Here is a 16180-nt window from a genome sequence, read left to right on the forward strand (position 1 = left end):
AGTTCCAAAATTTGAAAGGACTTTTCTTAATATTAATTAAAACCTCCATTTGGAGAATCTTAGCATCCAAACTAACCCAGACTGGTCGATGAACCTTTATATCTAGGTGCTTGTAGGGTGTTTTTGGATTGATATGAATTTTTGAATTGCATATATTTGACATTAAGGACTTGTTTGGGAACTTAGCTTTTAGGCTGATTTTTTTTTTTTTTTTTTTAATTTTATTTTTAATAAAAATAAAAAAATAGGTCAAAAAACTAAAAGTTAAGACCTTACATGAAACTTAGCTTTTTAAGTACTAAACGAGCTATTGTTAAAACCACTAATAAGATTCAGTACAAAAGAAATGTGAGACTTACAATTTAGAATTCACAATTTATCCACAATGACATGGCAATGGTTGAGTTTGTGATAAATCAAAAGTTGACATGTAACATACCATATTGTTGTGGATAAATTGGGAGTATTATTCAAAAAGAAAAAATGTGTCTTAGTCACAGAACATGCACCATTATTAGTAAAGTTTTCCTCTTAACAGCCTCTTGCTATCCATTGGAGTCTGCAACACTTTCTCCACCATGGTCACCGTCGTCAACAGCTTCTTCAGCGGTGGGGGCCTGCTGCTCAACAAGGCCAGGGTGTGGGACTTCGGAGAAGAGAAGAGAGTCCTCTGCCACACCAACCTTCCTCGAAATACCTTCCCAATTGTTCGTGAGGATGGCATCTTGTGGGTTGGTCAGTTGATCCTTGTATTTCCCCTCCTCACCTTCCTCAAAGAAGCCTTCCTTACACTGGGAGGATTTGTTTCCTTCATCATTCAAGCTCTTCTTGAAACTGGTTTCCAAGCATTTCAGCTTGGTAATAGCCTGCCAGAAGTCCTCCTTAGCATCATCAGCAGCCAGCCTTTCTTTGTCCACCTTAATTTCTGGCATAATCTGTTCATAGAGAAGATACACAAATATCAGAATTAATAGTATGCCTGAAAAGAAAGGACAAGGAGCAAAGGCCTATTCACAACCACCTTGTCTTCTGGAGTCGAATTTACTGGCCGCTTTTCAGTATCATTTAAGGTGGTGGGGTGTTTTTTATCAGGCTCCTCCTCCACCATCTGTTTCTGTTTGGCCACCTTCTTCGCTGCTTCCTTTGTTTGCTTGGTCATATGAGCAGGTGGGAGAGGAGTCTTCTCCCTTGATTGTCTGGCTGTGTCTTTTAGGGACAGCTTCCCAGTCTCAATTGGATCCTCCTTGGTAATCATTGGAATGGGTATGCCTTCTTCATCTTCTGCTGCTGCTGCTACTTCTTGTACGGCAGCTAGTACAGGACGTTCTTCAGACTCAATCTGAATACCGTTGCCACTACTACATGAGGAGCTTGGGTTGGATTGCAAGTCCTCTGGTTGGATTCGTCGACTACGGCTTCGTCGTCTGTGTTTGTGTTGGCCCTTGTTCTCCAAGTGAATGTCTGCCCAGATGATCTATTGTTAGCGAGCTCAATTGGGCTTGCAAAAAAATAATACAAATCGTGTTTGTAGTTGATTTAAATGGTACTTAAGGAATCATCTTTACTATCTACACTACTGCATGAGTAGCAGAGAATGGAGGGTTATGTAAGATTGTACATCCTCTGGCTGGATTCGTCGGGAACGAGTTAGTTGTTTGTGTATGGGTAGGCCTCGTTCTCCAAGTGAATGTCTGTCCTAGATGATGATCCATTAGCGATCTCTTTTCAACGTGCATGTAGTTGATGATGCAAACAGGACTTCAGGAATTATTTATGAGCGATGCTACATTTACTTAAAATTTTATTAACAATCTTACTAAAAACATTCATGTTCAAATATCATTAGATTTTTAAATGTCATTATTTTTTTTGACAACCAATCACATTTGACCTCTTGTATTTTTAATAAAATTTTTAGTATATGTAGAATTATTAATTATCTATACGTCAGGCCTTCTCCTTATGCCACATGTCATTTTATATTTGAAAGGAAAAAAGAAAAAAATGCAAACATGCCATGTGTCTTTAGTTTTATATTTAGGGTAAATTACACTGACACCCCCTGAGATTTAGGTTTATTACAATTCCCCCCTCACCTTTTGGAAATTACATCTCCCCTGAGGTTTAAAGTTTCATTACAGATTCCCCCCTTCAGCAATTTATTTTTTTTAAATACCAATTTTGCCTTCATTAGGTAAATTACATTGACACTCCTCACATTTTAGAAATTACAATCCTCTCCCCAAGGTTTAAAGTAGCATTACCAATTGCCCCCTCAGTTAGTATTAGTTGGAAAAAAAATTCATTAAAAAAAAATTAATTGGAAAAAAAATTAATTGAAAAAAAATTTTATTAGTAAAATTTTTGTTTAAAAATCAACATAAACTCATTTTTTGAGTTTACGTTTTTTTCTCAAATTTACAAACTGAGACAACCATTTATAAAGTAAAAAAATTATTAAACAAGTTTTTATGACATTTTTTAAAATTTTTGTAAATATAAATTAAAAATTAAAAACAAAATGGTTACCACACAGGCCTCGGATGGTAAAAATGTGATAAAATTAACAAATAATTAAATAAATTACCAATGCAAGAAATGACTTATTAAAATATTCTTAGGTTACGTATGATTTGATTTTCAGAATTTTTTTTAAAAAAATTAAAATTAATTTGATTAAGAAATAAAAAATAAAAAATAATTATCATTTAAGGGTAAAAAATAATTATCATTTTAACTTTTGAGTAGATTATATACATACGTATGGCTGTTTCAATTTAATTTGTAAAAAATTATTCCACTCGAAAGATAAAAATTATATAAAAATGATAATTATTTTTTATTTTTTATTTCTTAACCAAAATAATTTTTAATTTTAATTTTTTTTTTAAAAAAATTCTAAAAATCAAACCATATATATCTTAAGAATCTTTTGATAAGTAATTTCTTACATTGGTAACTCATTTAATTATTTGTAAATTTTACGACATTTTTACCATCTGAAGCCTATTTGGTAACCATTTCGTTTTTAGTTTTCAATTTTCAATTTATATTTACAAAAATTTTAAAAAATGTCATAAAAACTTATGGAAAATGTTTGGTAGCTCAAAATTTTGTGGCTCAAATGGCTCAAATCTGTCAAAACGACGTCGTTTTACACTCAAAATCTGTCAAAACGACGTCGTTTTGAGTGATTTGAGCCATTTGAGCCACAAAATTTTGAGCTACCTAGCATTGTCGAAAACTTATTTGATAATTTTTTGGTTTATAAATGGTTGACTCAATTTATAAATTTGAGAAAAAAATGTAAATTCAAAAAATGAGCTTACGTTAGTTTTTAAACAGAAATTTAAAAATTTTACTAATAAATTTTTTTTTCAATTAATTTTTTTTTTCAATTAATTTTTTTTCCAATTAATTTTTTTTCCAACTAATACTAACCGAGGGGGCAATTGGTAATGCTACTTTAAACCTTAGGGAGGAGATTGTAATTTCTAAAATATGAAAAGTGTCAATGTAATTTACTCAATGAAGGCAAATTTAGTATTTAAAAAAAATAAATTACTGAATGAGGGAATCTGTAATGAAACTTTAAAATGTAATTTGCAAAATGTGAGGGGGGAATTGTAATAAACCTAAACCTCAGGCGGTGTCAGTGTAATTTACCCTTATATTTAAAAACAAAACAAAACAAAACAAAAAAAATATGCATAAGACTCGAAACCTTAACCTTGAATGTAAAGAAGAAAATTCTTAACACTTGAATAATACACATATTATTACACTATTTAATTTAATTTTTTTTTTTTCTTTGTCATTTATTCAAATTACTCATGCATTGTGTATGTCAACCATTAGTATATATTTTGTGGCAGGGATGTAAAAATGGTCGGCCGGCCCGAAACTCACCCGAAGCTTGCCCGTAGCCCGACCAAGCTCGAACCCTCGGGCCTAGACTTGGGCTGTGTATTTTTTGGCCCGGTTTCTCCAACCCCACTCTGAAGCCCACCTTATTTTAAAGTTATTTTGGTGAAAAAAATGAAAAAAAAAACTATCGAGCTGGGCCCAGGCCCAAATTTTCCTAGGGCTTGGGCTTGGGCCTAGGTCAAGATTTCACAAGTGGCCTAGCCTGGCCCAATTTTTTTTGGGGAGCTTGCAAGGCCCGAAAGTCGCACCGGGTTAAAATTACACCCCTATATGCGTGGAACTAGCTTCTTTTCTCCACTCCAGTTAGGCTTGTGAAACCCATCATAATAGATATTTATTTTGTAGGTCTGTGTGTGTATATACATAGGGTTAGGTTAGAAAACACATATACTAAGTTATGATATTTGTGATTTTTTCTTTTTATTATCACAAATGTCATCAATAAATCTTTTTCGGTTATAGCTAAAAAGGAGTAATGAGTCATGCCAAAACACCACATAAGAAATAATATGTTATGGTGTGCACTTCTTTATCAATCTCAAAATGCATAATCTCGTCACAAATTGACGTCACAAAAAATGTCGTAACTAAGCCACAAACTTTTGCAACATCAAACACAAAATTTTGAACATTTTGTTAAGCCAATTTGTAGTAAGGTTACGCATTTTATAATTGATGTTAGAAATTTTGTAATAAAATTATATATTTTGTGATAGGGTGCATTATAGGAGAAGCATAACAAAATAATAAATTATATACGAATATTTTGATTTAGTATAAGACAGGTTAGAAATATTTTGATTTGAGGTTCAAAAGTTGAAAATTTTGCTATGCAATAGGTTGCACAAACACTCATGCCAAAAAACTAGTAAGTCCTGATTTTGTCCATTGGAAAGAAATTCTTAGAGGAAAATCATTGAACATAAAGGGCCCTTGGAAGTAGCAGTAGCACTGTGATCAGTTTTAAACAGAATAGATATGGGAATTGGACTCACCAGAATTTCTAGCTGTGGATGATGATGCTCCATCACTCATTGGTTCTTCAACTAGGGTGTTGCTGCTGCTGCTAAGGTTGTTTAACAGCATTAAGTGCACGCCGCCCATGGTGGGTCGTTCTGTTGGAAGATGTCGTGTGCACATCACCCCAATCTTTACACACAATTGTACTTGATCAAGGACAACCGATGATATCAATTTCTGGTCTACAAACTGTAACACATTTTCTTCCTCGTAGAGTTTAATTGCCTTCGTCAACAATGAATAATCATGTCACAAAATTCAGCAACAAGCTCAGTTAGAGACACCTCCCTTGTGTGATAATGGCTAATTGCAAATTAAACTCAGTTCAAATTAAAAATGTGGATCAGGTGTGCTTACCTCATCCCGTAGACCTTGATCATTGGAAGACTGAGGATTGGAGTTCCAATACTTCTTACCGCTTATCAGCTCCAAAACCACTACCCCAAAGCTGTATATGTCCGCCTTCGGAGAGACGAGTCCATATTCCAAGTACTCGTAAGCTGAATACCCACTGATTCCACGTACAAGCATACATTAACAACAAATCAAGTTTCAAAATGTTTGGTTTGGTTTAAAAATAAAAATAAAAAAAGGTTTTTGAAAACTCAACAAAACATTGGTCGGATGGATTTGATTTTTTTTTTCTTTGAAAAAAGAGTAGGATTCAGTGACAACATATAGAGAATTTAAATTATATCCTAAATCAAATTGCTATATATATATATTTTTTTAAAAATTACTAGGAAAAATAAGAAAATTTATATGCTTAACACATACCGGGTAGCGATAACTTGACTGATCTCAACACGAATTTGAGTTTGACCTTGAGGGATGAGGCTGGCTGCGCCAAAATCAGCAATTTTGGGAACCCAATTTTTATCTAGTAGGATGTTTTCATGTTTGATGTCAAGGTGGATAATTACACTATTCGATTGTTCATGAAGGTAAAACAAGCCCTGGGCAACACCTACGATTATGTCATATGCTCGCTCCCAATTAAGCGCGTCTGCTCTGCCAGTCTCTGAATCCAGACCATCAAAAATAGTACAAAAGTTTGAGATTAGTTGCCGTGTTGAAAATGGTGACTTAATAAAGAATTGTAGTATGATATAATTTTAATTGGGTAAACTACCAATAGGTCATAATAGTTAGACTTAATTCCCATAAAGTCCTATTGAAAATAAGTCTTGGTAAAATTGTCGCTAAAAATAATTTTTTGTGACAATTTTTTACATACATCGTTAAAAATTGACAATTAGTAACTTTTTTTTGCCATGATTTTTCTAAATTATCGCTAAAACTTAGAATTAGTGACTTTTTTTATTATAAAATTTTCCCATATGACCTATTAGATAATAAATTCACTTATTAGGGCTTACACATAAGTACCCCTAATTAATTTATAATAATTTTGTGTTCACTGCGAATTAGAAGAGAACAAATATGTGAATCTATGAGTATATCCTTCCCAGAAGGTGTCTTGACCTTAGTTGCACGAAGCAGGAACGGGATCGGGATCGGGATCGGGATCGGGGAATCATAGACATTCCAAGAAGCGTTGGTAAGCGTTTGTATATATATATATATATTAAATAATATAATATATAAAAATATATTGTAAGATTATATATTTTTTTCCTCTAATGATAATGAAAATATATGTTATAATTTTTTTTAAAAAAAAGTACTATAAAAAATCATATGTTAAAATATTATAATTATATACTTTTATTAGATTTTTTTCATTTATTATAATTTATTATAAAATATTTATATTATTTTTTTATCTATTTATTTTAAAATATTTTTGTTAAAAATAAAATAAAAGAAGAGAGAGGGAGAGGAGAAGAAAAACAATCCCAAGCCCAACTCTCATATTTATGATGCAAGCAAATCATTTAGGTGCCGTACTTGTTTGGTAACGTTTACGTTTTCAGTTTATAATTATAAAAGTTTTATAAACTGATTTTTGTTTATTTTTTGAAAAACATAAACTACAAACGCGTTTGGTAATTGACAAAATGTTTAAAAAATTTTAAAAATATAAAAAAGAGTGAGAAATGACAAGTGGGGGCAAGTGGCGGCGGAAGACGGTGGTGGAAAGTAGTGACGGTGGGTGGCGGGTGGTGGTGGTGGCGGGTGGTGCTGGCAGGTTGGTGGTGGTGGGTGGGTGGTAGCGAGCGGGTGGTGATGGCGGGTGGGGGCAGATGGTGGGTGTTAGTAGGTGGTAGCGGATGGGTGATGGTGGGTGGGTGAAGGTGGCAGGTGGTGGTGGTGGTGGCAGGTGGTGGAGGGTGGGTGGGTGACGATGGCGGGTGGTAGGGAGTGGGTGGTGATGGGTGGCAGGTGATGGTGGGTAGTGGTGGCAGGTGGTGGTGGGTGGTGGCAGGTGGTGAGTGGTGGTAGCAAGTAGGTGGTGGGTGGTGGTGGCGGGCGGTGGATGGTAGTAGCGGGTGGTGGGTGGTGGCGGCAGGTGGTGGTGGCGGAAGACGGCAGCGGAAAATGGTAGCGGGTGGTGGCTAGTGTGTGTTGGTAAAAAAAAAAAAAAAAAAAAAAACTGAAAACTCAAAACGGAAACACAGTTTGTGTTTTCATTTTTTGGCTAAATTTATAAACTGAGATCACTGATTTATAAATCAAAAATTTTACCAAACAAGTTTTTATTTGGGTTTTTTAAATTTTTGTAAATATAAATAGAAAACTGAAAACGTCTATTGGTAACATTTACGTTTTCAGTTTTCTGTTTATATTTACAAAAATTTAAAAAACTCAAATAAAACTTGTTTGGTACAATTTTTGATTTATAAATCAGTGATCTCAGTTTATAAATTTGGCCAGCAAATGAAAACACAAAAAATGTGTTTCCGTTTTGAGTTTTCAGTGTTTTTTTTTTTTTTTTTTTTTTTTTATCAACCAATACTAGCCACCACCCGCCACCATTTTCCACCACCGTCTTCCGCCACCACCACCCACCCCTCGCCACCACCACCTGCCATCCACCCGCCACCCCCCACTACCATCCACCGCCCGCCACCACCAACCGCCACCTACTTGCCACCACCACTCACCATCTGCCGCCACCAGCCACCTGCCACCCACCCGCTACCATTACCCACCACCCACCACCATCACCCACCACCCACCACCACCCACTCGCTACCACTTACCACCCGCCATCGTCACCCACCCACCCACCCACCACCACCCGTCACCTACTCGCCGCCACCTACCACCACCCACCATCCGCCACCCACCTGTCACTACCACCTGCCACCACCACCACCCACTCGCTACCACCCACCACCCACCACCCGCCACCATCACCCACCTACCAACCATCACCACCCACCACCCACCCGCCATCCGCCACCTACCTGCCACCACCACCCGCCGCCACCACCACCACCACTCACTCGCTACCACCCACCACCCGCCACCGTCACCCACCCACCCACCCATCCACCCACCACCCCCCCACCATCCGCCACCCACTTGCCACCGCCACTACCCACTCGCCGCCGCCGCCGCCACCACCACCACCCACTCGCTACCACCCACCACCCGCCACCTACACGCCACCACCACCCACCCACCACCACCACCGCCACCACCTGCCACCGTCACCCACCCACCGACCGGCCGCCACCCACCACCAGCAGCTACCCACCACCCACTGTCACCACTTTCCACCACCGTCTTCCACCGCCACTTGCCACCACTTGCCATTTCTCATTCTTTTTTATATTTTTAAAATTTTTTAAACATTTTGTCAATTACCAAACACGTTTATAGTTTATGTTTTTCTAAAAATAAGCAAAAATTAGTTTATAAAATTTTTGTAAATATAAACTGAAAACGTAAACGTTACCAAACAAACAATAAATAAAACGGCTCACAAGCCCAAACAAATGTTTGTATGGGTCTAAAAAAACACAAGCCCAATAAAAATTCCCAAGCCCAACTCTTATGTTTGTAGCTAACAAGCCCATACAAATGTTTGTATGAGTCTTAAAAAAATCTCAAGCCCAACTCTTATGTTTATAATTCCCAACCCAGCAGCAGCAGCTGCTTCTTCGCAGCCTGGTCTGCTTCTTCTTCGCAGTATAACCCTAGCAGCAGCAGCTGCTTCTTCGCAGCCTAGTCTCTCTCTCTCTCTCTCTCTCTCTCCCCCTCCTTCCTTCTGTGTCGCCATCGCTCCCATCTAGTTAGATCCGTGATTCTATCTCGACGGAGATGCGATTCTATGACGAATCTTGCTACGAATCGTTGAATCGCGATTCTAGACGAGAATCGTCTCCCATTCCGACGATTCCTGCTACTAAGGTCTTGACTTTATGTGTAATTTTTATTCTTTGATCAAATGAATGATTGTTATTGTTCCTCATGTTTTGATTCCACATCTACTTACCCTTATCATTTTAAATTACAACAATTATTTATTTATTATTTTAATAACTTTAGATTATTTAAAATTGCAGTCTTCTATTTGTTCGCATTAATTGCAATCTTAGCAAGATAATAATGGTGGTCTAACATATTAATCAATCATATTGGTTATTTAATATTTTTATTAACTAATTAAATAGAATTTAGACAAAACAATAAAATAAAAAAAAAAGGGCAGATGAAAAACTTCTCAAAAAGTTATATGAGAGTTAATGTAGGAATTTGAATAGAAATTTCTCAATTACAGATGAAAATTTTCATAAAATTGAATTTAAAGTAAAACTTGCCTAGTCGTATAGTTGGGAAAATAACATTGAGAATTTGTGTGACAGTAAGGTATGTGTAATTTTAAAATAATAAATTTAGAATGAATTTTTTTGATTTTCGAAGACCTTATATGTTATAACTCAACTTACAATTAAAACACAGCAGGTGACATTACTTACTAAAAGCAAGGTCAAGGAGGCTGCCATTACTTGCAAACTCAAATACAAGCAGCTTCTCTTTACCCTCTGAACAAAATCCCAGAAGCTTAACAATATTTCGGTGGTGTGAAGACTCCAGCAGCAGTTCCATCTCCTTCGCGACAAGTTCCTCCGAGTTCTGCAATGGTTTCTTCACTGCGATCTCTGTCCCATCATTCAACTTTCCCTACAAAACATTTTCAGCCAAGGATGGACCCAAGATTCAAATTTCAGGGAACGACAAAAACATTTATAACTTCATATTTTGAAATTATTTTACTGGATAAATTACACTAACACCCCCTAAGGTTTGATTTTAATACAACTCCACATTTCAAGAATTACACTAATCCCCTTGTCAGAAATTATCTGTGAAACGGAAGTTACGGAATAAAAAATTAAAAAAAATAAAAATAAAATTATAAAGACTTTAATTTACTGTATTACCCTCTCAACCTATCCAATCATTGCAACCCCAAACACTTTCTCATCATCTCCAAACTCTCCACTCCACCATACACGATATCCACCCCCAACCCTCTGAACTCCCTATACCCTCTCCCAGTTCCACAGTCAACAATCCCTCCCTCTTTTCCATTAATTCCGGCCACCACAACCATTACTCAACAATTGGGAACATACACTGCCTCCCTCACATTCCTCCACCAAGTCCTTCATCCCAATGCCACTCCATGTTCACCGACGGTAACAATGGGGTTCATTTTTTCAGCCACCACAGCGCCACCACTCCCTCTACTATCACAACTCTTTATCTCTTTCTCACTCGCACTCACACACTCTCTCTCTACTCTTGTTTGTTGTTGGTTTGGTTTGTGTGGATTTGATTTTTAGCTGGATTGTCGAACAAAGTGGAGGGGTTAGTGGTGGTGGACATGGGTTTTGTTTTTTATGTGGGTGTGGGGCTGTAATGGTGGGTGGCTGCAATTTTTTTGGTCGGTTGTGAGTGGTTTCCATGAGGTAGCTTGAAGATTGTAGCAAATTATGCATGTAACATGCTTGGTTTATTGCTTCAAAGAATTAATTTGTCCTGATCACAGATGGGTCTGTGTTTGTCTTCAAAATTGGATCTAAGTTTGTCTTCCTCTTTTTTTTAATAATGGATGAGCATTGAATTCTAGGTTTGTGATTTGGGTTTGCCATGGTTGTGCAGTCCCTGAATGAGAATTATTGTAGATGCTTTAGATGAGTTGAAGCTGGGAGCTTGATAATCTTATATAAATATACATATATACTTCATATAATCTTTGAGGTGTTGGGAGCTTCATATAATCGATGGGGTAGTAATGGTAAAAGGTAGGAACTGTAGTTATAGTGAAGGAAGGAAGGAAGATGGAAGGAGAATGGAAGGAGGGCATGGTAGTTGCCTGGTGTCTTCCTCGGCCTCCGCTCCAAATTTTTAGATCTAGATCTCTCTCTCTCTCTCTCTCTCTCTCTCTCTCTCTCTCTCTCTCTCTCTGTCCCCGATCTATGGATTTTGATTTTGGATGTTGTGGTGGTGGAGCAGAAAATACCGAAGAAGAAGAAGAAACAGAGGGGTGGTGGAGCAGATCTGTCTAACACAGAGGAAAAAAAAAAAAAAGGTGCCAAAACGTTGATGCTTTGTTGATTTACATTGTTCATTTTTCTTTCATCAATAAAGTTTATCAAAAAAATATTTTCTTTCTTCAGTCTAATTCAAACACTCAGCTTGTGTTTGGATGATTTACCTTGAACACACAACCAAAACCGCCTTCGCCAAGCTTGTTTTTGTCATGAAAATCTTCTGTTGCAGAAGAAAGGGTCTTCAAACTAAATTCCTTCAGTCCTTTTTCTGCCGCAATCTTCTTTATATCTTCAATTACAACACAGCCACCAAACACAAGATTTGAGCACAAGATAATGAAAATAACAAAAAACACATGTTTGGTGACTCAGATATAAAGCTGATTAAAAAAAAAAATTCATTTACCTGGCTTAGATTTTCTGGGTTTGCAGCAGTTTTGAAACTTGAACATGGTTTAAGACAACAATGAATACTGGTTAAATGGAAAAGTTTAGATGGATAGAAACAGAGGCGATGTTTTGGGAAGAGGCTAAAAGGATAAAAATATCCAAAAAGTTGTACCCAAGCTGAGTTGGTTTTAGAGAAAGATGATGACAAATTTTTTATAAAAAATTTTATGATAAATTTGTGATATTTAAATTATCTTGATTAGTGTGTGATATTTTATTTTAAGTGTAATTTAAAGGTCATAAATCTTTTATGATTATTTTTATAAAAAACTTTTAATGATATCTAACATTGCTATTTGTTTTATTTTGGTTTTTTTTTTAATCAGTTTAAAAAAAAAATTTAATCAGAAGCTGATTGGACCGATTTGATAAAAGTGTATGACTGTGAGTGTATATTTGAAATTATAATTTTGCCTTTTATTTTTTCACTAACCCACCAATTTAACATTCCAATCCACGGGGACACTTTAGTCATTTCATATCCTAACATAATCATAATCATAATCATAATCCAAGTTCGGCACTAACCCACCAACTTGGCATTCCAATCCACGGGGACACTTTAGTCATTTCATATCCCAACATAATCATAATCCAAGTTCGGCACACCCTAATCACGTCATGCATGATTTTTGAGGAATAATTTAATTATTTTTTTATCTAAATATCATTTTAAATACATTTTTCAATACAATAACTTAAATAAAAATTCAACCCAACTTTCCAGACACAAAAATTAAAGTAGTCTATTAAAATAGCTAAAAAGTCGAAAAACCTCTAAAATAATCACTTCTCAAACACTCCCAAAATGTCACATCTAAATTATAATTATTTTATTTTTTCTCTAACAAAAGTCAAAAAAATTAAACAATCTATTCCAAACAAAACTTTTTAATCCCATGCTAAAATAATTAAAAAAATAAAAAATCATCTTACATGTCAGACGAACCCTACAATCTTGATAATTAGATTCGGTCTTGTAAGAATCGTACTATACATCATCGTATTTGGTTTAATTTTAATAATTAAGTAGCACCATTTTAATTTTATATGATGTGAGACTACCAGTTCCAAAAAAGCGCTTTGCTTTGCGTTGTTCCATTTGGTTTCTGTATCATACAATTTCATATAATATATATTATACAATTAATTAATCTTGATCTTATCCTATATTTATATTTTATATAAAAAGACAATATGTTAGCTATATACCCTTAAAAGGTGTACATATACAAATTATGACCACTCGGCCATCTTTCCTACAAAATTTTTCATGATTACGACCCAAAATCGAGAGAATAGCACGTTATTCATGTTATTATTGAATAGATACGACCAATTAATTTGAACTATAAACAAAGTTTTCATCTGAAAAAGATAACTTCTTCAGGGATAAAAATAATAATTTTTCTTGTAAAAAACTGAACTGTTAAAAAGAATTTATTCATATTTGCGAAGACAATGTTTGTCTTAATTATATTTTTTCAATCACCACTAATAAATAAATAAATAAATCATAATCAAACATTATTGTTTACCCCATAAATATATGCCCTAGACCGTGTTTTTACTAAAAACTATGTGAAGTGACATGGATAGGCCCATAAGGCTTACAGCCCACAGCAAACAACCCTAAGCCCATCGCTTGGGACCCATAACATAACCCGGTTGGTAAAGCCCAGGACAGTTGGAGGCCATCTGGGCATGGAGGACCAATGACATTCGGGTACATGGCAGGTGAAACACAGGCCACATCAGCAGACAAAGATCTGCAGAGTTATTGCCACAACACATCACCATTAATGCAGCCCATCACAGCATTTATTACGACAACACCTCCCCGTCGGAACAGAGCCCCCTCACCCTGAACAAGGTAAGCTACGGCACAGGCTTTCGGCGGAAGGGGGCACGTCGCAAGGGACAGTGAAATGTTACCAAAGGATATAAGCAAGAATCGAAGACAAGAGAAAGGTTAAGCTTTTCTATCTCTCTCTCTATATATATATATATATATTTCCTTCTTTTTCTACTGATTTGCTCGCTGGAGGGTTCACTGGGGGACTACCCCGTTCCCCTTTTGGACTTGCTTGCAGGTCATTTGGTGCAATCATCCGCCTGAATCGGAACTGGGAGAGCTTGGACCAGCCCGACCCATCCATCCAGGACGAACTGCTTCATCAGTTGGCGCCGTCTGTGGGAAGTTGTGGTTTATCCGTGCGCTAGTTGTGTTCACTATCGTCGGAGCCCCCATTCTCCCCATCACCTTTTCCTCTCACCCGTCCAGGTGTATGGTCACGACTAGGTCCATGGCTTCTCACCATAATACCGTCGATCATCAAACAGACCCTCCCTATCCAAACAACCAACCACAGTACATCATCGAACTTACCAACAGCATTAACCGCATGACCGAGCAAAACCAGGCCCTGATCAATGCTTTACTCCAAAGAAACCTCCCCGCTCCACCTCTAGATATTCCGTCCAACCAAGAAAGAACACCGATCCACACTGCTCCACCACCTCCCCGCTCAATTCTGACGGTTTACAACCTCCTGCTCCTCCACATATGAGCCTACCACCTCCACCCCCACGCCCGTCAGTCGTGGCACTGGCCCTTGAGGGGGAAGCCAGCAACGTCCAGCCTCCATTGACCGACCATGGCGACAATATTCCCCTCTGGGACGCCGAACTCCGAGCTATGAAGCTCCAACTACAAGGGGTCATACAGAACATCCAACACAAGCCCTCAATCACCGCCAATTCGCCTTTTATTGCCTCCATACGGGACAAACCATTGCCCGCCAAGTTCAAAATGCCCACCATTGACTCTTTCGATGGCACGACGGATCCAGTCAACCATCTGGAAACCTACCCCACCCTCATGATCCTCCATGCTTTCCCTGACGAGATCATGTGCCGAGCTTTCCCCGTGACACTGAAGGGATCAGCTCGGTTGTGGTTTAACCAGTTACCGGTGGACTCCGTCTCCACCTTTCAACACCTCAGTGACTCTTTCCTGAGCCATTTTATCGGAGCCCAGCGTCAGAGACGCCCTGCCACCCAACTCCTTAACATTCGTCAGACCGAGGGGGAGTTGCTCCGCAACTTCGTCACCCGCTTCAACACCGAAGCCCTTTAAGCGGCGGAGAATGACGACAAGGTCATCCTCACGGCTTTCATGGCCGGTCTACGGTCGTCCGATTTTCTTTTCTCTCTCTCCAAAAACCCTTCAACCACCATGGCAGCCCTACTATCCAAAGCCCAGAAGTACATGAATGTTGAAGATTCCCTGGCCGCTCGGCAGGAGCCAATCACTAAAAATCTGACCCCCAGAGACAAGAGGAAAGACTCGGAACCCAGGACCACCTAGCATAATAGCCAAACACCCCACTATAATGATCGACCCCATCGAGCCGACCAGTCGGCTCCGACCTGACCGCCCGGCCGGTTCGAGCGGTACACACCACTCAACTCACCCATGGAGCACGTCCTCAATCAGATCCAGTAGGACTACCCCCTCAAGTGGCCCCTGCCTTCACGAAACCTTTCCAATCGGAAAGATCAGTCCAAATACTGCCGTTTCCACCAAGACCATGGCCATACCACCGACGAGTCTATTAACCTCAAAGATCAGATCGAGACCTTCATACGTCAGGGCCGCCTCAGCTGATTCACAGACACTCGCCCTCAGCAGAGGCAAAGAACCGACCTTCCCAGGGACAACCGCTGGCATACACCACCCCGGAACCTAGCCCCACCTAACCCAGGCCATGATCGCCCGCCGCCACAGCCTCGACCTCCAGGCAATCCCCCTCCACCAGTCGGAGAAATCAGAGTCATTTCAGGCGGCCTTGCATGCGGGGGACCATCCCGCTCGACTCAGAAGGCAGAGCTCAGGAAAATAAGACAGGGCTCAGACAAAGCAGTGGCGATGGTGGACCGACCTTCCAAGCAGTCAAGACAGTGGATCGAACCCATCACCTTCACGGACACCGACTGTACAGAAGTCCGTTACCCACATGATGACCCCCTTGTCATTTCCGCCATCCTCTCCAACTACAAGGTCAGACGAGTTCTCATAGACAACGGCAGCTCTTCAGACATCATCTTCCTCAATTACTTCCGCCAGCTCAAGATTGGGGAAGAAAGCTTGTCTCCTCTCCAAACCCCTCTGGTCGATTTCACCGGCGACCGTGTGACCTCCATCGGCTCCATTGATCTACCTATAACTATTGGCGAACACCCGAGGCAGACCACTAAGTTGCTCACCTTTCTTGTGGTCGACTGCCTCTCTGCCTACAACATCATCC

At 38.6% G+C, this 16180-nt stretch overlaps 1 protein-coding gene across 2 annotated transcripts; it reads right to left on the minus strand.

Moving 5' to 3' along the window:
- Window positions 1–288: 288 nt before the first annotated feature.
- Window positions 289–12074, minus strand: LOC114301358 (cysteine-rich receptor-like protein kinase 41). Of its 2 annotated transcripts, none has more exons than XM_028246322.2 (8): window positions 11827–12074; window positions 11585–11709; window positions 9840–10044; window positions 5725–5968; window positions 5305–5458; window positions 4923–5172; window positions 1019–1461; window positions 289–935 (listed from the first exon to the last, which is right to left on the minus strand). In XM_028246322.2, the coding sequence occupies exons 1-8, from the start codon at window positions 11870–11872 to the stop codon at window positions 546–548; spliced, it is 1857 nt and encodes a 618-aa protein (XP_028102123.2). In that variant the 5' UTR covers window positions 11873–12074; the 3' UTR covers window positions 289–545. The 2 variants fall into 2 exon arrangements, with proteins under 2 accessions (XP_028102123.2, XP_028102124.2); XM_028246323.2 differs by having other exon boundaries at window positions 1022–1461; window positions 11827–12027.
- Between the last annotated feature and the right edge of the window lie 4106 nt (window positions 12075–16180).

Source organism: Camellia sinensis, chromosome 7 (genome assembly GCF_055761805.1).
Source record: "Camellia sinensis isolate YWXY chromosome 7, ASM5576180v1, whole genome shotgun sequence".
Lineage (NCBI taxonomy): Eukaryota > Viridiplantae > Streptophyta > Magnoliopsida > Ericales > Theaceae > Camellia > Camellia sinensis.

What these genes read in the sequence shown, in the direction of transcription:
- LOC114301358 (XM_028246322.2), bottom strand. Translation starts at nt 11,872, where the DNA reads ATGTTCAAGTTTCAAAACTGCTGCAAACCCAGAAAATCTAAGCCAG. An exon ending in ACCCAGAAAATCTAAGCCAG is followed by an intron (nt 11,710 to 11,826) that starts GTAAATGAATTT and finishes TTGTAATTGAAG; the next exon opens with ATATAAAGAAGATTGCGGCA. An exon ending in GTTTTGGTTGTGTGTTCAAG is followed by an intron (nt 10,045 to 11,584) that starts GTAAATCATCCA and finishes AATGTTTTGTAG; the next exon opens with GGAAAGTTGAATGATGGGAC.